This window comes from Siniperca chuatsi, linkage group LG3 (assembly GCF_020085105.1).
Source record: "Siniperca chuatsi isolate FFG_IHB_CAS linkage group LG3, ASM2008510v1, whole genome shotgun sequence".
Lineage (NCBI taxonomy): Eukaryota > Metazoa > Chordata > Actinopteri > Centrarchiformes > Sinipercidae > Siniperca > Siniperca chuatsi.
The window spans coordinates 23098864-23117720 of record NC_058044.1 but is presented as its reverse complement, the minus strand read 5'-3'; the positions used below and the strand labels follow the sequence as shown (position 1 = coordinate 23117720).

The window sequence follows — 18857 nt, the reverse complement described above, 5'->3', positions numbered from 1 at the left end:
GATCAAATACATGCAAATATAATGACATTCCCATTATCCTCAGCTGTAGTTTGTCCTTAGTGCTAATTAGCAAATGTTAGCATGCTAACATGCTAAGCTAACATGGTGAACATTGTAAATATTACTAGCTAAACACTGGCACATTAGTATATCATTGTGAGCATACTTAAGTGTGGCTGTAGAGTCTGTTAGTCCTCAGGGACATGCAACAAAGTAGTAAAAAATGATTTCCAAAATTATTGTACACACAGTCCATTCTGAATGGTTGTCTGTCCTTGTCTGTGTCTGTGTTCGCCCTGCGACGAGTTGGCCACTGTCCAGGGTGTGCCCTGCCTAAGGCCCGAAGTCACTGGGATAGGCTCCAGTCACCCGCGACCCCCTAACGGGACCAAGCGGTAGAAAATGGATGGATGGATGGACAGTCCATTCTGTATAGAGAATGAACAGACACACTGTTGTCATTTTAAGTATAATTTCTTTAACTAACGAAATATATTTTCTAATTCTGTCTAATTCAATGACAAACTCTCTGTGTTGGATGTAAACATCATGAAACTGTATAACTGTCAGTATAGCAGGGTCATGCTTCACAGATTAACAGTAAATAAGGGACCGTCTGATTAACCACAGTGAGGAGGAGGAGGAGGAGGAGTAATGGCAGCCTGCTGCAGCCCAAACTGACCATTATGTACTGGCAGGGCAGGCAAACACAAGCAAGCACTAATTAAAAGAAATGTCTCAACTGGGTTGTGCTGAAATAAAACTGATGTGTGCCAAAACAAAAGGCAGTGCAAATTGTATTTTGATGTTAGTTGTAGATCTGGCTAGAAATGAACCCACAATTTTTTACAATGTACCATGTACTTTTAACTGAGCTTAGGGACGGAGGATCGAGTATATAGTCCAAGCTAAATTCAGTAGAGAACAATGCAACCAAACAAGCCTTTCATTATAAGTTTTTATTCATTCTTTGGTTAAAAAAGACAGAAACAAAATATGAAAAGTTACTAAAAATCTATATTCATTTCTTTGATCTGATCTTCAACAAAACAAAATGCAACAAAAGCTGCAAGTTTGGGTTAAAACTGCAATATGTAGTGAGGGGAAAATACTGAAATACTAAATCAATACATTGCTGCTGTCAAACTGTAAAAAGGTTTGACAGCAAATAAAATAAAACATTGATACATTCATGAGCGAAGAAATACGTAAGGTTATTAAGTAACACCCTTATGAAACTTACTTAAACAACACGCCGGCTACTTGAAGCTAAACTAAACAGTAAGGTGTCAAGAGCCAAACGAAGAGAAGAAGAAGTAGAAGAAGACAGAGCAGTGGTTCCCAACTTGGGAATCAGGTCCCCCACAAGGTGTTGCAAGATAAATGTAAGGAGTCACAAGATGATTAACAGAAGCGGAAACCAAAGAACTTTTCTTCTACACAAAGTTGTGCTTTTTTCTTTGCTTTTGTTCTTTGAAGATTACTGAATAATTTTATTTCTTCGTGACTCTAAAAAGTACTCAAATTAAGCAAGGAAAATCGCTCTTTACGACCAGTACACTTGTGCAACTGGTGATTAGGGGGTGCAACTAGACATTGCTTGTGCAGACTATAGCACTGTATAGAAGAGATGTAAGATAATCTTTGTATATTTTAGAGGCTCCCATTTCAAACCCAGAACATACTGCAGCTTTAACATGTAATTAGGGGAAGTTTTGGTGATGTGAAGTTGTGCCAGTTGAAATCTTACTAGAAGTAATTTCTAGAGTAATTTTAGAGTTGGGCTAAATACTGCATCTTCTTCCAATTAATTTTATTTCTGTTAAAGGTACACAAAGGGGTAATTTATATATAATGTGGTATGGAATAAGTATTGGCGATGTTCTTTAAAACATGGAACTATTGGGATATAGGGATGTGCGTTGGATGCAATAAATAAAACAAAAGCTGCTAGCTGACTCTTCAAGAGTTAACTCTACATCTAACCTCCTCTCTTAAGAGAAAGATCAAATAGTGGAGAGAGAAATGTACAAGGAAAAGCATCTGCCCCTACCAGCCCTGTGTCTATCTACTCTCTTTCCTCTCTCTTCTCCTGCACTCTGTTATAATTCCTCCATCTTATCCATTGCTCTCACTATCTCAGCTTTGTTCTATCCTCCCTCATCCTTATCTCTGTATGCCAGAGTTCTCTCTGTCGCTCCTCATCATGTCCTCTCCTCTTCATCACAGCTCGTCCCGTGTGCTCCAGTTCTCCAGTTCAGACTGCAGTACGTCAGAGTTCTGGGCCTCAAAACTCAGCTCTCCCTGCTCTTGAGTTTTCCTCGACTTGGCTCTGTCCCAGTCGGTTTTGACAGTCTCGTTGTCCCAGACCACCGATGTTTCCGTGTCGCTGATGTAGCCCGGGTCTCCCGTGTAATGGGTTGGATACACCAGAAGCGGCTCGGCAGAAAACGCACGCAGGTCCCGACTCTCAAAGTGGTCCATGTACTCTGAACTGATGAGTGAGAGGAGGAGGGACGTGATTAGATTAACAAGAGCGCTACAGGACAGAATCAAAAAGAAGAGACAGATAAGAGGAACAGAAAGAAGATGAAGGGACGGATGGGTTGTACTCACACTGGATGTTTGTTGTACATGACAGGGAGGAACTCATCGACAGGAAGCATCTTTTTCAGAGGTTTAGCCCTGAGGAGCTTCTGGGCTCCTTGTAATGACAACATGTAGCCTAATGTCCAGTAGGAGTAGTCTGCCTCCACCAGATTGTGGACGTTTGGTACAGACGTCTCTGGGTGGTCCACCTGCATTCGCTTCCGCCCGATGTAACTGTGTGTAGGAAATATGATGATGATGAAAAATGTATATGTTCCACACAGAACTGTCCTAAACAGCCTGCATTTGGTCTCTGACTCATAACCAAGCTCTGTGATAGTGCGCTCACACCAGGCTCCCAGCCTTCGCCAGGGGGCGGGAAACTCGTCGCTATGGTCGCTAGCATCGCACCACTCGCTGCTGCCACGGCATCAGACGCCTCTCTTCGCCATCTCCCATTGAAAATTAATGACTGCCAACCGCTTTTGTAGCTCATGAAGCCTCTGGTGTGAGCACACGATGGGAATTCAAACAAAAACATTCTCCAAACACCCTGTCTTCACTTTTCTTTCGAGTCATAAAACCGACCACCCCGCCAGGACTCAGAGAGGACGGCAATAAAAGTTAAGTGACAATGGGCCAATTTATCGCCCCCTAACTAATCTACCATCAGGATGATATCTAGACTTCATCAATAACCCATACAGGAAACAAGGAACAAAATAAACCAACTTTACAAGTCAAATGTACATTAATTGATATTGAATTGACCATATTTAATTAATGTTATAGGTAGAATGTGAAGTTTCATTACAACATGCTGATTTTGATGCAGGAACTTAACTAACCAGAATTGCTCGGGGGTTTGTTCTTCCTTCCCCCTTGTCCCCCTTCTTCTGCATGCCTCTCAGAGACAAACAAAAAACATTGCTGTGAAGAATATGGACATAACACTGACCTGTATTGATTTTATTTTACTTTCTCATTTGCTGTTGTAAGTATATGTATGCATATTTATAGGGACATATGTATGTTTAATTGTCATAATAACATGACTACCATTTACACCTGGATTAACGTATTACTTAAGTTACTTTTTCCAAAATGAATAATATCCTGTTTTATTCATAAAAGATGTTTAGTTACCCTTTCAGCAACTGAAAGGGGCAAGCTTCAAAACATGGGAGAATTAAAGTGGTAATTAGAACAAAGAAAGTAATTAAGATCTGGGGTGGGAGTGAATGACGCGAATGACATCACATCACCGCCCCCTGGACAGAAGACTACTAAAACAGAAAGTCCACTCAACTGAACCAATAGAATCAACTGAACCCCGAGCCGCACAGAACGTGTTGAAGGCCGATATCCAGCATTCTAACATGACAAAAGTTAGAAAAGTCAGAACTGTGAGTTTATCAAACTCTGAAAGCCACCACGGCTACAGCACACCCAGCCAAGTCGGTGTGCGTGATGTTATCGGCCTGCTGAGAGACACAACCGACTTCAGCCGAGTAGCACCATAGGACCAACAGTCGAACTGCATGTGGGACTCGCCGCTTCCAAACATGCCATAGCGGCCCACACAGGAGACAAGACCTTCATCTCCCTCCTCCCTTCCAGAGAAACTCCTCTAGCCATCTGAGCCACCAGGTGAAACAAAATACTTTTCCAGTGGATTTTGGGGTGATGCTAGATAAATTACTAGAGTAATTCAGCGTTATCAAGAGTAGAAATCACCCTTCAATGATTATGGTATGGAATCGTAAATATTTCACTAATGCTTTCCAAATAACCTCTCAGTAGCTGAACAGCGCATAAAGACTGATTTTCACTGGTCATTGCCAAAGTTATCCACTTATCTGATTACACTGGTCCTCTATCATTTATCAATTATTCATCTCTGTATTCATAACATTCATGGCTGCATTTATCCATTCATTTGTGTGTCTAGTTAGTTAGTTATTAGTTGTGGGTGTAATAAATGTTTCACGTATAAAGTCGTTGCCCGTCGTTTTCTGTAACTTACTTTCAGTCACTTTATGTATTAGTTCCTTGTTTTACCTCTTGCTACCTGATTCCAGGTTAATTTCCTCACAAAGCTAATTTGTGCATTATCTCTTGACTGATCAAGAGAAACAGCTTAGTGTAAAACTACATGTTAAATGGTGGAGAATGTTAATTAAAGCACTGCAGCTTCCTTACGTATTCACTACATATTGGTGGAGAATGCAGGCAGATATACGTATTTACTACAAAAAAAAAAACAGATTTTCCGATTCAAATCGATCTTCATTTGAATTATCCAATATCGATTCATAAAATCCGAGATCGATCTTTTAATATACGTGTGAAGCTTTAATCCCGTTAGGGCTTGTGTCCATACAGCCCAGTGTTTTTTTCTGGCAGAGAAGCGCTGGAGAGAGAAAAATGCTGCGCGTGGGTTTTGTTTCTATGACAAGCAGATTGACAATAGCTAGGTATTTAAAAAGAGGAACAAAACACCCAGGGCAGAAAGTGATGTTTACTCGTATTTTTTAGCTTGGATGTAGCCTGTTTCCCCCGAGCTGCAGCAGGATCCCAGCCACCAGTGTTAGTTGCTCCTCTCCAGGAGAAGCTTTCTCCGGCCATGAAGTGCAGTGAGTTGGGCTCCGCGGATCGGAAGGCGTACCAAGGGTGCAATACTGGAATACTTGGGGAAACTTTACAGATTTGGCTGCTTTCAGGTGTTGTGCTGCTAGCTTGAACTCTTTCTCTGAGCTAAAAACAGCACAGATACACCGAACGTAAGACGAAGGAAGTTCACAAAAAGTGCGTAAAAATGTTGATACATTACCACACAGTATTAAAAGCACTAAATAACACTAAAATTCTACAACATATTATGCTAACTGACATGTATCACGGAGGTTTTTTGAGTCGAGGGAAAATCTGTCCAGGTGTACAGTTTCCCAAGATCACCTGACTGACTGAGGAGTCATCAAACAATCTATGTCTAATCTTTCTAACAATCTATCTTTTTTCTTTTAATGCGGAAATAACAGCAGCACATTTGGGAATGCAGTAGTTGATGATTAAGGGACATTATTTCAACCTTAAATGTCGAGTTTTTTTCTTAATATTTATATATTTATTTATAATGTAATGGTTGGGGAAACACTGGGGCGTCTGAGTGGAAATATCAGATCTGTAATAGGTGATTGAAAGGGTCAATACTTAATGTAAACATTAATATTTTTAATAATGCACCAGGTTAGAGGGTTCCTTGTACAATTTACAGCACTAGCTGAGAATTTCTTTCATATCCAAGCAAAGTTGATATTGTTATTAAAATATCCGTAATCGAATCGATATTGAATCAAATCGGAAATCGAATCGGGACCTTGTGAATTGGAATTGCATTGATTCAGGCGATCAGTGGCGATACCCATCTCTATTTACTACATTGTGTATTTAAGATAAGAGAGACTATAAATATTACAATCACTTAACCTGGAGCCCAGTTACACCAGCATTTATAACAGACTGAAATCATTTCATTTAAACAGAACTGATGCGGTCAGTGGATACGCTCATGAAAGCAAAGATTTTGTGTTCAACCTTGGTGAACCTGGAGCAGTGTTACACCATCTAATTTTATATAACCCTGTTCCACAAAAGAGATGCAGCATGGTTTTCGGTTAGTAGTGAGACAAGAGTGGATGTTACAAATACATTTCCATAAATTAAATGTGTTATTGACCAGAAATACAGGTTCGAAGTGAGAGGAGCAGCTGGTTCTGGAAGTATTTTGTCAGTGTAAATTCCCATTTGAAAGTTTTGTTTTAATGATATCCTCAATATTATTCAACATAAACACTTGGGTCTGCTGGATAATGTAACAGTACTATATGTTTAGGTTATGGCTATCAGTTTGAATTCATCAAATTCATCCAAAATTGACTTAAAACCCAAAAATGAATTGATTTAAACTGCTGAACGTATTGTAGCGTATATAATATAATCTTTGTCTTCAGCTTGTCATTAGTGGTGCATGCGGAAGAACTTAAGCTCAGCGACTGGATGTTTTTTATCCAAATGATCCTTGGGAGTTGTAATTCTCTCCTCATATTTCTTTATGTACCTTTGTAATATTTTCTACCGCAGTTGCTTATTTCTGTACAAATGATTCAGCTGGGATACTCTAATGCCCATACAATCTTTGGAAGTGCTGTCAGTCACCTGACATTGTCTATGCAAAAAATTTACTTTCTGTAAAAACTCCCCCCAGTGTGATATTCTATGACAGCGATCAATCTCTGTGAATGTGAAAATGCTGCAGCAGCTCCGTAGTGTGACCCTAAGATGCATTATTCATTATCATTAGTGTTTCAGCATCTGATCAGTGGTGTCTGTGATATCATGTGAGACAGATGGACAAATTTCACTGTAGGGGGACGATAATCCTCTGTTTACTACATTGTGTTTTCTTTCTGTTCATTGAAGCATCACTCACATGAGATCCCAGTCCAGTTTATGTGTCGTCACCTCCAGCAGCAGCGTCTGTAGACGTCGTCTGAAGAACACCTCGAAGCGGAGGTCGTCCTCGATGACCAGGGAGGTCTGCAGACCACGATCCACTATCTACACACATCACACACACACATATATTTAGTGCCTCGCAGTGCTGCTGAGATGATGAGTATGGCATAAGCATTAGTGTGTAAACATTAGTGTGATGAAAAAGTTTCTTAAATCCTTTACTGGTATCAATAGCATTTGGAGTCCTTTGCTCAAATTTATTACAAGTATAGAAGTTTTCGCAATAACTCATACTCCTATATTAAAAGTATATATGCATATTCTTTGTGAAAAGTTGCTTTCCATTCCTTTCATGGTGCTCTTGTTGCATTAACTTGGTTGCGGTAGTTGAATGTAGCTGGTTTAAATTGTGCTCATTACAGACACACAAAAAAGATTGTGCAGTTAAACTATAAAGTCTTAAAAAAAGAAAAAAAATCCAAAAAAGTACCACATTTTTAAAATTGATCTCATACACAGTATCTACAGTAAGTCATTTTCTTTTCGGATATGATGTTGAACTAAAGTGTGGACACGAAGTCATACTGTATAACCACCGACAGGTTTCTTTTGGCAAAACAGCAAGTTCTCAAAAACCTAATTTCACAAAAGGAAGTACATTTATTGAAACATAAATCAAACAAGCTCATTACTTCCACCAAGCTGCCTTTCCTCACACAAACTGAGTTACTGTGTTTTTCAGTAATAAACGTTATCTGCCATGTACAGGTAGACCCAGAGGCCTGAGGCCCGTCTGAGTGTCTCACCTCCTTCCAGATGTTGTAATGAGAGAGGAAACAACCCAGTTCACCCTTGGTGAGAGGTCGACCATGATAAGGGTCTTTGTATCCTGGCAGCATCTTAATCCCCATAGACTCTATATCAGTCTTGTTCAGAGCTCTGAGGGAAAGAGAAGGGAGAAACAAAAAGATTAGAGGTGGAAACAATAAATTATACGGACGTGATGTGTGTGTGAAAATGGGAAACAATGGATATGTAAAACATGACACAAAATGGCTTAAAGATTAGAGTTACATTTTCCTCACAGACGAGCTATTAAAACTATGTGGTTCAGGGAATCTTTAAAAGACAGCATGCACCCGCTACTCTTCCCCTGATTGTTTGTCTAAGCCCAGCCACTCTTCATCAATCTACACCGCATGTTGCAGAGGCACAAATCAGGAAGGCACAGGCAGTGGGGGAGGAAGAAGATGAGAAACGTACTTGCCATCCACAGCAGCAACAACCTTACAGCTGAGCTCCTGCTCGTACAGAGCTCTTAGCATTCGTTCACGACGGTCAGATCGCCGCACCAGATTGATCATAAACACCTGGGTGCACACAAATGCAAAACCTCACACACATGCCTGTTATTGTGCGTCTTTTTATGTGTGTACGTGGTTGAGTTTATTGTACCTCATCAAAGCCCATCTTGTTAGGCTGCTTGGGAGGAAGAGACAGGAAGCTGGAGGGCTCCAATGGAGGATTTTTCACTTTGAAAGAAAAAAGAGGGGGAAGATTACAAAGAGAATGTGTAATATTTTGAAACAGGGGTTCTCAAAATCTCATCCAGGGATGCTTGGGGGTCCTCAGTAGGTTTCAAAGGAGCTCCCAAAAATGATAATTTTTGCTGTGATTTCACACAGAGTATATGTATAAAGATGACTATTTTATTATTAGTAGTATTCATAGTTGGTTTCACAGCCTATCCTATTGGTGTTTCCTCACCTATAATGCACACAGTCATGCTCTACAAAGAGTATAGTATGTACAGTAGAATATAATGTTGTGAAAAAAGTGATATTAAACAAAAGACCTAATAGATCAGAAAATTCTGATAACATGGACTCTATTTTGGGAGTCCCTGAAATACAGGGCTACAGTCACACATAATCTACCATGGTACAGCACCCTTACAGTCCAGTTAAAATCGAGAATTGACAACATGATGAAAACGGCAATGAAAGTAACGGGGAAGAAAGAAGACCCATCGCGTCACACCATCTATGAGAGAACCGTTGTCAGACATGCACTCAGAATTCTGAAGGTATTCTATGCACCCCTTCACACATTCTATATTCCGAATATGAATTATTACCTTCAGGTAGACGTTACAGAAAATGTAAAAACAACCCAACTTCTCAACAAACAACCAGCTCAATCCTTATTTATGTAGTGTCTCATAAGTAAGGATTGTTGCATTTAGTTCTATGCATTATGAATTATGGTTTTATGTTTTTCTATTTCATTCCTCATTTTTATAATGTCTATATATTTATATATTTTTTCTCACAAGGCATGTGCAATATTTTACATATCCTTTTTATTTTTTGTTGTATATAATTTATTATTGTGTCTTTGGTGTACCATTGTACTGTTTTGTTGGCTACGTGTTGTACTTCAGTTGATTGCAGCTGTGTGTAGCACTATTGCCCAAGCCAAATTTCTTCTTGGGCACAATAAGTATATCTTATCTTATCTATCACTGTATTTCCTTTATATTTTAGTGGCACTATTTTGTGTACACTCTGTTTCCTCTCCTGTTGTACTGTATCATCTGAACAGCTTTCCATGCTTAATTGTCAATGTCAAAAAGAAAAACATTGGCTGCAGATACATTTTAGCAGGAGTAATTTTGTCGTGTAGCAAAAGCAGACAAAGTCTAATTTAGCATGCTGTTTTTAGGCAGAGGCATACAGTATATTGCATTTCTATGATAGAAGCTTTTAACTCTATAACTGAATATAACTTGATATCTTAAGGCTACTTCCAAAAAACCTGTCTTGCTTTTTCATAATGGGCACAGTGAAAAATCTAGTTTAGCTAAACACAAGTTGGAAAAATCCATTAAATGCAAAACCTGCAGACCAGCACAACATGACATTGCAAGTGAAAGATAAAGTTGGAGTGACAACAAATCGTTAAATTTGAAACCAACAAACTTCCATTGTACAAAAACAAATATAACATTATAGCATTATGAGGTGTAATCACAGCCTAGTGTCTGTTTAAGTGCTTTATCACAAGCAAACTCACACCTTTTTGCTAAAACTGTAGAACACAAAATAACCATTCTGGTCTTTCTGAGCGCCCTTTAACCTCTTGACTCACCCATGACCTCAAGCTGAGTATGCAAAAAGCTCTCCACCTCATCCTCCAAGGTAGCATGGGAACGCATTGGGACTGGGAAATACCCGTAAGTTTCTTTGTTGCACACGTACATCTGCACATCTGAGAAGATAACAGAGAGGAAAAACATGCTTACAAATCCATACAAAACAACAACAAGCCCTCCAGATAAGTCTACCTCTGCTGCATTTGTTTCACCTGCCATGCGAGCTGAGTAGGCAAAGACGATGACATCATCCAGGGCCCAGCTGTACTCCGGGTGTGGAGGATAAAAAGCCAGCTGACGGGAGGCCTCTTTCTGTAGGTCCACAAGGTAGGTAGAGTGGACCATCGGTACAGCGAAACAGCCACGACGCTCCTGCTTACGGATAGGCATGTAGGCTGGTGTACGCTTGTAGTAACCCTGTAGGGAGTGCACACAAACACTGTACGGTTACACACAATTTTCTTGTGTCGAACTTGTTTCCTCATGAAATACAAAGCTCAAAATGTCAGGGGGAACTTGATGTGAGATATACTGAGAAAATTGGCTGCCCAAAGTCTATGTTTCAAAAACAAAAAGACACTTTACAGAAAGACATATCTGAAACTCCATACTTTACTACTAAATTACTAAAAAAATACATTGTTTTGATTGTGAAAATTAAAAATAATTAAGTGATGGAGACTGAGTAATACTGACTTATAGGAAAAGACATTGACAGACATTACTTATTGCCTTTTGGCTACAAGCCCATTAACTGTTGAAGAAAATGTTCTTTGCAGGAAGCAGAGAGGCAGCCTCTTGGTTTGGAGTTGGTTTATTCTGTGCTGGAGGATAGACAATACCCATATGTCTACTCTGATTTGGAAAGAAGCACAGATGAGTACTTAACGGCATCCTGTCTAGACAGAAATAAATCAGACAGAACTGTATCCAAGACAAGCAAATACGTAATGCCTGATACATCAAATGTGCACGTTTAATTAGTCAAAAACATGTTGGCATTAACTGTAATGACACTGTAATGAGTGTTGGCATATTAAAATATTTAAATAAATATCTAACTTTAAATGAGATATGAGACATACATCAATTTAAAGACACTGTGGCCCATAGTTTTAAGGCCCAAGTCTTATCAGCAGCACAATCAGCAGCGGTATCTGGTAAAGCCAGCAGTAACAGACTGAGGAGGAGGAGCAAATTAAACATAATGAGCTGTGTGGGTTATCTGTATACCAGCCATATAATTTACTGATATCACAAACCTTAAGCAGAGCTAAATATTATGTTATATCAGATCACTAAAGTTTCATTTCACCTGTGAGACAAATCATTTTCTTACACATTTGCACAGTAATCTGAAGGGAAACACTACACTGAATACCATAAAAATAAGTCTCTGCTACGCCTTCAAAATGACTCATTTACAATGTTTCTAAAGTGACATCAGCACAAACTTGATTTCCTCAAGCATAAGAAAAAATAATCAAGTGTAAAATTCCTTCTAAATCATATTTCTGTGTTATGAAGGTGGCGGGAGATGCGCTCCATTATTCAGCAGGAATGCATGAAAAGTGACATTTCACTCACTATCAGTAACCCATGGAGTTAATAGACTTTATCTGGATTGCATTATTCGTCCAAGATGTAAAAAAGAGGTTTTTATAGAGACAATATGAAGAGGCTACACTTCATAAATCATCTTTATAGTCTACTGGTTCAGCTTTTGTGTTTAGAGTAAAACAGGATGCTGGTGGAGACTTTATTATGTGTTTGAATGTAACAATGTTTTCTTATAGAGCTGTACTAACATGCAGTTCATCATTAAGCATAATATTTGAATAATAGTCTTACAGGATCTTACAAAGTATCTGGTTGGGTGTGGTAACTTTAAAGTGACCTTAACTATTTTAAATGTTTGACCTGATTTCTAATGTCACTATTGTGTTTCAAAATATTCTTGAAGGAACTGAACTGAAGGAACTGTGAGGTTTACCTATGGCTGTTCTACAGCTGTAAGGGGTTAACAGCATGAAAACTAAACATCCGCAGTACCTGTGAAGTCATGCCGCACCAGAAGTTAGAGTACGCAGCTCTGGACTCCAGCATTGGTGCTACGATAGTCTTGTTCTCGCTCATCAGTTTCCACAATGCATCCGGATTGGTGAGCAAGTTGTCACAGTCAGCCACCTACAGACGGAAGAGAAGGGCACAATACTGACAACAATCACACACAAACGTGCACACGCAAGCACACACAAAATGTGACCCGCTGCCACTAAATGACTGATTGAGCCACAGCAACATCGTTCGATCACAGAGTACTGTGAGCACAAGCAGCCGCTTCCCTCCTAACCCGTTTCATCTCACAGCCCATCATTTAAACAAGCCTCACCAACAGACCGCACTTGTATTTGCAGAGAAGAACGTTTTTTCAATGCCAAGACTCAACATTTAACCCTTCTGTATATCTGATGTGTCTCACCAAGAACAGTGAATGAAAACTGCTCCCGGTCAACCTGTATTTTCTTCAGCCATAATATTTTTCCACATGTATTTCCTGCCAATTTAAATCTGAGGTCATTCTTACACGGACATTTGAAACGCTACCTCTCTGTGACTGAAGTGATGTTTTTTTACTAGAGCCTGACTGATAATCAGCCAGGCCGATATTAGCTTATACCAGATACATCAGGACTGGTCTATATGTCGGCCAATCAAAAGAACTTGCACAAGAGAATTGGCAATAATTTGTAGTTTAGAAACACTGCACATTTGTTCACCAGAGAGCACTGACAAATTTATTTTTCAACTGTAAAACTTCTCACTCAGTACACATCTTGGTCATAGTAGCCAATATATCATCAGATCTTTTAAACTCTCAAATATCAATATTGGCATCAGTCACAAAAATCCAGTTTTGCTCAGACTATATTTTAGATTTTTAGATTTTACATGAGGGCCATGGAAAAAATCATTTCTGACTCGCTGGCAGGTGGTGTTTAAATCATATCAAGACACCTCAACAATGTTAAAAATCGGGTAGTGTAACAAAACAATCCCAATTCAAGGTCTATTTACTAGCTTTTTTTCTGGGGCTTAAAAGCTTGAGGAAAACATTTTAACAATCTCTAAATGAGTGCACGTTACATTAAAATGCAGCTAACCATAGCAACAATACTTCATTTTACATTACCAGTTAACTCTTACTGGTAAAAAAGAACCTAATCATAGGTTAAACTGACCACAAACAACTCCACTCCTCCTTCACATTGTGGTGTTCATTGTCTCCATCTTCTCCATGACTTTATTATATCAGCACAGCTCGTTATGCATTATTTTGGATTACTTAAATATGCTGTAACAAAATAATAACACAAAGAAATACAGAACAAAAACACTTTACTTCTCTGCATTAGATTTTAAGAATAAATAGAAATTAAAACATTAAATTAATCTGTATTAGTGAGTAGTCATTAAAAATGTCTATTAGTCTAAAACATGTCTTTATTCATTAGATTTTATCACTTTAATTCAATAAATTTTCTGAACACTCATTATAGTGAGTAGGTGTAAGCAGGTGTAGACGATGGATGTGTGGGTATTTAAAGAGTTGAGTGCCATGAATGCGCTTACTTACTTCTCCTCGCACATCTGACCCCAAGCCAGAGACATCACAGAGTACATAATAAGATGAGGCTCATGAAGCGGTTGAGTGGATGATAACATACCAGGAGGTAGTCGGCCCAGATCTCGCGGGCGGTCTCCAGCGCTGCCTGACGGAGCTTCATTACATGTTCATAACGGAGATTATTCCAGTGCTTAGGGCCCACCTCGTCTTCAAAGGCACTGAGACATGCACAGACAGACCCATTAAGTAATGTACTTATCACACACACATACTCACACTCTCACACACACACACACACACACACACACACACAGTACCTGTGTTCATCGTCAGGTCTCCACTCCACATAGTGATAGTAATTCTGCACCTTGATGAGCCAGTCTCTCAGGATGGCTGTAGTGTTATCGATGTTGTGATCTGTCGCCACCCTGTGGGAGGATGAAAGTGAGTAAGGAGTGCACCTTGATCAGCAGTACCACCAACTGTGGAAGATATTCTTCTCAATGATACAGATAAATGGAGAAAATATTCTATCGCTCTTATTACAGCAGTGATATATTAGGGATGCACTGATCTAATGCGCTGGAACAGTATTGGTCCCGATGCTGACCTTATTAAGACGGGACTGATCCTGATAAAAAACAGCTTCTCAGTCACTGTCATTGCATTGGGCCACTGACAGACTTTTGAGCACCACAGCAATCCCTATGCATGATAATGCCTTATTTATTCATATTTGCCAGCAGTTATTATTCTGTCACTTTGCATTCTCACAGGCAGGAGCTGCACTGTTTTCTGGTCCGCTCCATTCACTTACTGCAGTGAGCTATTTATGTCTCTACATAAATAAAGCTTCCACTTATGGTAAGAAGTGACGTGTAGTTATATTCTCATGTTACCTAACACATAGAAGAATGAGCCCAATCAGTTCTACGCATTGGGGCATGCAGATTTTAAGTTAGGAGGAAAAAAACACTGACATCAGACACTGACATCTCGGTACTGGCCAATACACAGAGCTTGGGTATCAGAATATGTGTTCCGATCAGTTTCGTAATAGGTCTGATCCAATGATATGTATACTGATATAGTACATTTTCTGGAAACATTTCTGGAAACTTTATACATTAAATAACATTAAATAATAAATAGTTAGCAGTGGGTGATATTGACAAACTCAAACATTGCAATATTTCAAAATGATGCTGAATTAGTCATCTAATTCATTAGTGGATTGACTTCATTAGTAGAATAAAACAACAACAGTTTCAGTAAGCGATTCATAGTTTAAGTAATTTATCAAGCAATTATGCAAAACATTTGACTCTTAAAGCTTCTCAAATATGATAGTTAGCTGCTTTTCTGTTTTATAAAATTGTAAACTCAGTAGCTTTAGATTTTGGACAAGTGGTCAGACAATACAAGCAGTCTGTAGATGCCACCATGTGCTGTGGAAAATTGTAATGTTTCACTTCCTTCTGATATGTTGTAGCCTAAACAAGTAATAGTTTATCAATAATGAAAATAATTGTTTGTTGCAGCCCTATTTCAAAACAATAACTTGATATCAGCAATGTAATGAAAATGTGGGGATCACTATTGGTGCCTTAGAAAACTGTCAAAATAATTTGCAACGTGAACATGATGACCAAACATGTAGAAGGATTCGCTGTTCATTTATTTGAGCTAACAATATCACTTAACTCTAACACCATCTTAAAGCTGCAATTCAATGATTTTTTTTGGCTGTTTGGGGGCTGAAATCACAACACTGGCAAATTACTGTGGGACAGTGTTAGTAGGTTTTTCCTATAGTTTTTACACATAGTCATTTTAACCATTTTTACATATATGAAAATAGTGATTACTGCAGCTTTAAGGAACCTGGAAAAAGACAACATTTAAGATATATCTCTATATAACCAAATCCCGTATCATATTGATTTATTAGCAATCTCTACTTTGGCTTTCATCCTCTGAGGGTCTTGTTGTCATTAGAGCAGAGTTGCACCTCACTAATGTCAGGCGTGGGCAAAGAAAAACAGACAACAGGGCCTGAGTAGGGGTGGAGCGGCATTCGTCTGCTGTCTGTGTTATCATAACAAATCTCAGTGTGTGTCAGTGAGGGACAGAGACGCAGACAAAGTGAGAGAGAGGGGAAGAATGTGTAAATATGAGAGAAATGGATTCACTCCCAGCCCTGTCATGCAGTGAGTGACAGTTGGCGTGCTGCAGGTGTTAGTTTCCCATCTGTCTGTGGCGTTTTAACACAGCAGTGCTGCCCCAGCACCTACATGTGACCCATCCATCTTCTTCTTCCACCTCTCTATCCCTGCATCTGTCTACCTTTCCCTCTCTGACTGCTCTGGGGTTTTGAATGAGCAGAGGTAGTGAATAAAAGAGGGTTTATGGAGAGTAAATATTTGGGATTGCTTGCAAGCCAGCAATAGAACCATGTCTAAAGGATAAGAAAGAGCTGAGAAAGAGGAAGCGAAATGAAAACGGATTTATGGATTGATAATATCCATCCTGCATGTCCCTGTAGACACACACACACACACACCATTTGGCAGTCTGCATGCATGTGTGTCTATGTTGCCACTTGCCAAGTACTCCATCTTAACCTGTCAGGCTGCAGGTATCGACAGGTGGCCGGCTACCAGCTCAGTGTATGTCTTTCACGCTGCATTTCAAAACCTTTTATATCTGTTCTTCCTCTGAGGGAAGAGATATGTTGTAGATCAAAGCAACCATGCAGAAAACTGAGCTCAGGCTGCCACATGGGCATCTGGCTGGGATACAAAGAGAAAAGCTCAACATCCAGGCTGGTTTGTTTAAAGAGACACATGGACACTTGAATCCCTCACTCTGGCTCCCACTGAAAAAGTTTAACTCAACATTCACTCTCAGACGAGGCACAGCACCCTCTTGGATCAAACAATCAACTCACAGGAGTAAATGATGTTTAATTTTAATCCAAACTCACAGAGTCTCATTAAACACAAATCTGCCTGAGGCTATTGCTGTTATTTGCCAAGAAATATAATCTAACCTGTCAGGTCTGAATGCTGATGAAAAGATTAACTTAATCTTCCAAAACAGATCTACTGGCACGGGATCAAAATGAGAAGAGGAAGGAAGCAGAGCTGGAGACAAGAATAATCTAGAAGGCTGGGGGCTGGGTGACAGAACAACAGGCTAAGGTAAAGAAAGATAAGTCCTGCAGAGGCGTTTAATAGACATCTTCGCAGACACCGTTTGTTGTACGTGGATTGTACAAGATCTTGACAGCTCAGGTGCCAGTTTTACAACAACTTTTTTTAACAACAATACTGGTTTTGTTTCCAAACGAGTCTGCAAGACGAATATGTGGAAGGGGAAGAGGGTGGGGGGAAAACGGGAGGGACGGAGGGGTAGAGGGGAAAAAACGGAGGGGCGATGAGAGAGAAGATCTGTGACTGAATGGAACTTTTCATGGCCACATTCTGCTGGCGCAACCCGCCCTCCGCGCTCCGCTGCCGGGGCCAAGTCCATACAATACCCCGGGTGTAGAGCCACGCTGCTTTAACTTTCACTAATTTCACCGCCGACTTGATTTGTTAACATTAGAGATAAAGCGCTCGTGCGTTTCCCTACATCTTGATAATAACACAGCGGTCAAGCCTGGCCAAAACTCAAAAGCGCACGCGCAAACGCAGACTTTTCCTCTATAATATGTCTACATGAGCTTGACGTGTCTCTGGTGCTTCCTTAATGAGCTCACACTGACGTTGAATCGCACTTTGTTGTACTTTATTGTCAATTTCATGTTCCTAAAATAGCCTGGGGCCTGCTTCTAAAAGTTTTGACCTGATATAGTACATGATACATTCTGTGTTATTCTTTTAACTAGCAGGCCTATGTATTACAGTGCTTAGTTTTTAAGGGTTGACACTCACCACAGAGCAATACGGTCCTTCGGGTAGTTGAGGCGCTCGATGGTTCCGAGGAACAGCGGCAGAGAGTGCGCCGAGTTGCGGCAGGCCAGCGCGATGACGACCCGGGGAGCGAGGAGCGCAGACTCGGGGCTCCAGCGCTCCTCGGGGAAATATCCCCGGCTCGGGCCCGGCAGGAGAACGAAAAGCAGGGCAGACAGCAGCGAGGTGACCCGGAGCATGGCAGGGGAGAGAAAACTCGCTGATAACGCGGCGGACAGAGAAGGACACAGAGGATGTAGAAGATGAGGGTCCCGCTGTTGTGTTATGCCGACAGCGGATACATGGCGGAGGAGCTGGCTGAATTAAAGGGCAGGTCTGGACTTGTTTAAGGGGAACTCGGTGTTCTCAAAAGACAGGCCCACATTTCTGTGCCTCCTTTACATGGTGAAAATTAATCATGTTGTTTCCTGCCAGGTTTGGGATTAGCTTTAATTCTATTTTATACAAATAACTTCTTGTATCCTACAAGGCCAGGTAGACTATTAGGCTCCCTTGTGCGCTATGCTGCCCTCCCCTTTAAGAACAGATCCAGCTGTAGGAAGCAGATAGAAAGCGATATAGGCGTGTCCATGCGTTCAATATACTGCAGGCCTGTCATACAGTCTGCAGGACCATGAAGTTTCTGAGAAACTGGTGATATACTACTCTACTTTACAGCAGTGGTTCCCAACCTGTTTGGCTTGTGGAACCCTTAACATGAAGCAAAATAGTCTACTTGTGACCCCTTATGACAAGAGTTGTGAGCAGTTCAACTACATAATTATGTTTTTGTATTCTCATATACAGGATTTTAGAGGCCTGTGGAGGTAAAAGTATGCAGTATTTTGCAAGAAAAAAGCAAACATTGACATTAAAAAAATACACAAAATTTTGTGTTACATTTTTTTTATATCCCTTTAATGATCTTGTGAGATTTTTCTTGGGATCCTTCAGGAGGTCCCCAGGTTGGGAACCACTGCTTTGCAGCGTCCTCAAGGTTAAATGGACGATT

At 40.1% G+C, this 18857-nt stretch overlaps 1 protein-coding gene across 1 annotated transcript; it reads right to left on the bottom strand.

The window, feature by feature from the left end:
• Positions 1-944: 944 nt before the first annotated feature.
• On the bottom strand, positions 945-18381 carry LOC122873381 (procollagen galactosyltransferase 1-like). Its single transcript, XM_044190030.1, has 12 exons — positions 17828-18381; positions 14207-14317; positions 13990-14107; positions 12314-12448; positions 10474-10678; positions 10258-10377; positions 8563-8639; positions 8371-8477; positions 7914-8046; positions 7082-7209; positions 2617-2823; positions 945-2494 (listed from the first exon to the last, which is right to left on the bottom strand). The coding sequence occupies exons 1-12, from the start codon at positions 18043-18045 to the stop codon at positions 2224-2226; spliced, it is 1830 nt and encodes a 609-aa protein (XP_044045965.1). The 5' UTR covers positions 18046-18381; the 3' UTR covers positions 945-2223.
• Positions 18382-18857: the final 476 nt, after the last annotated feature.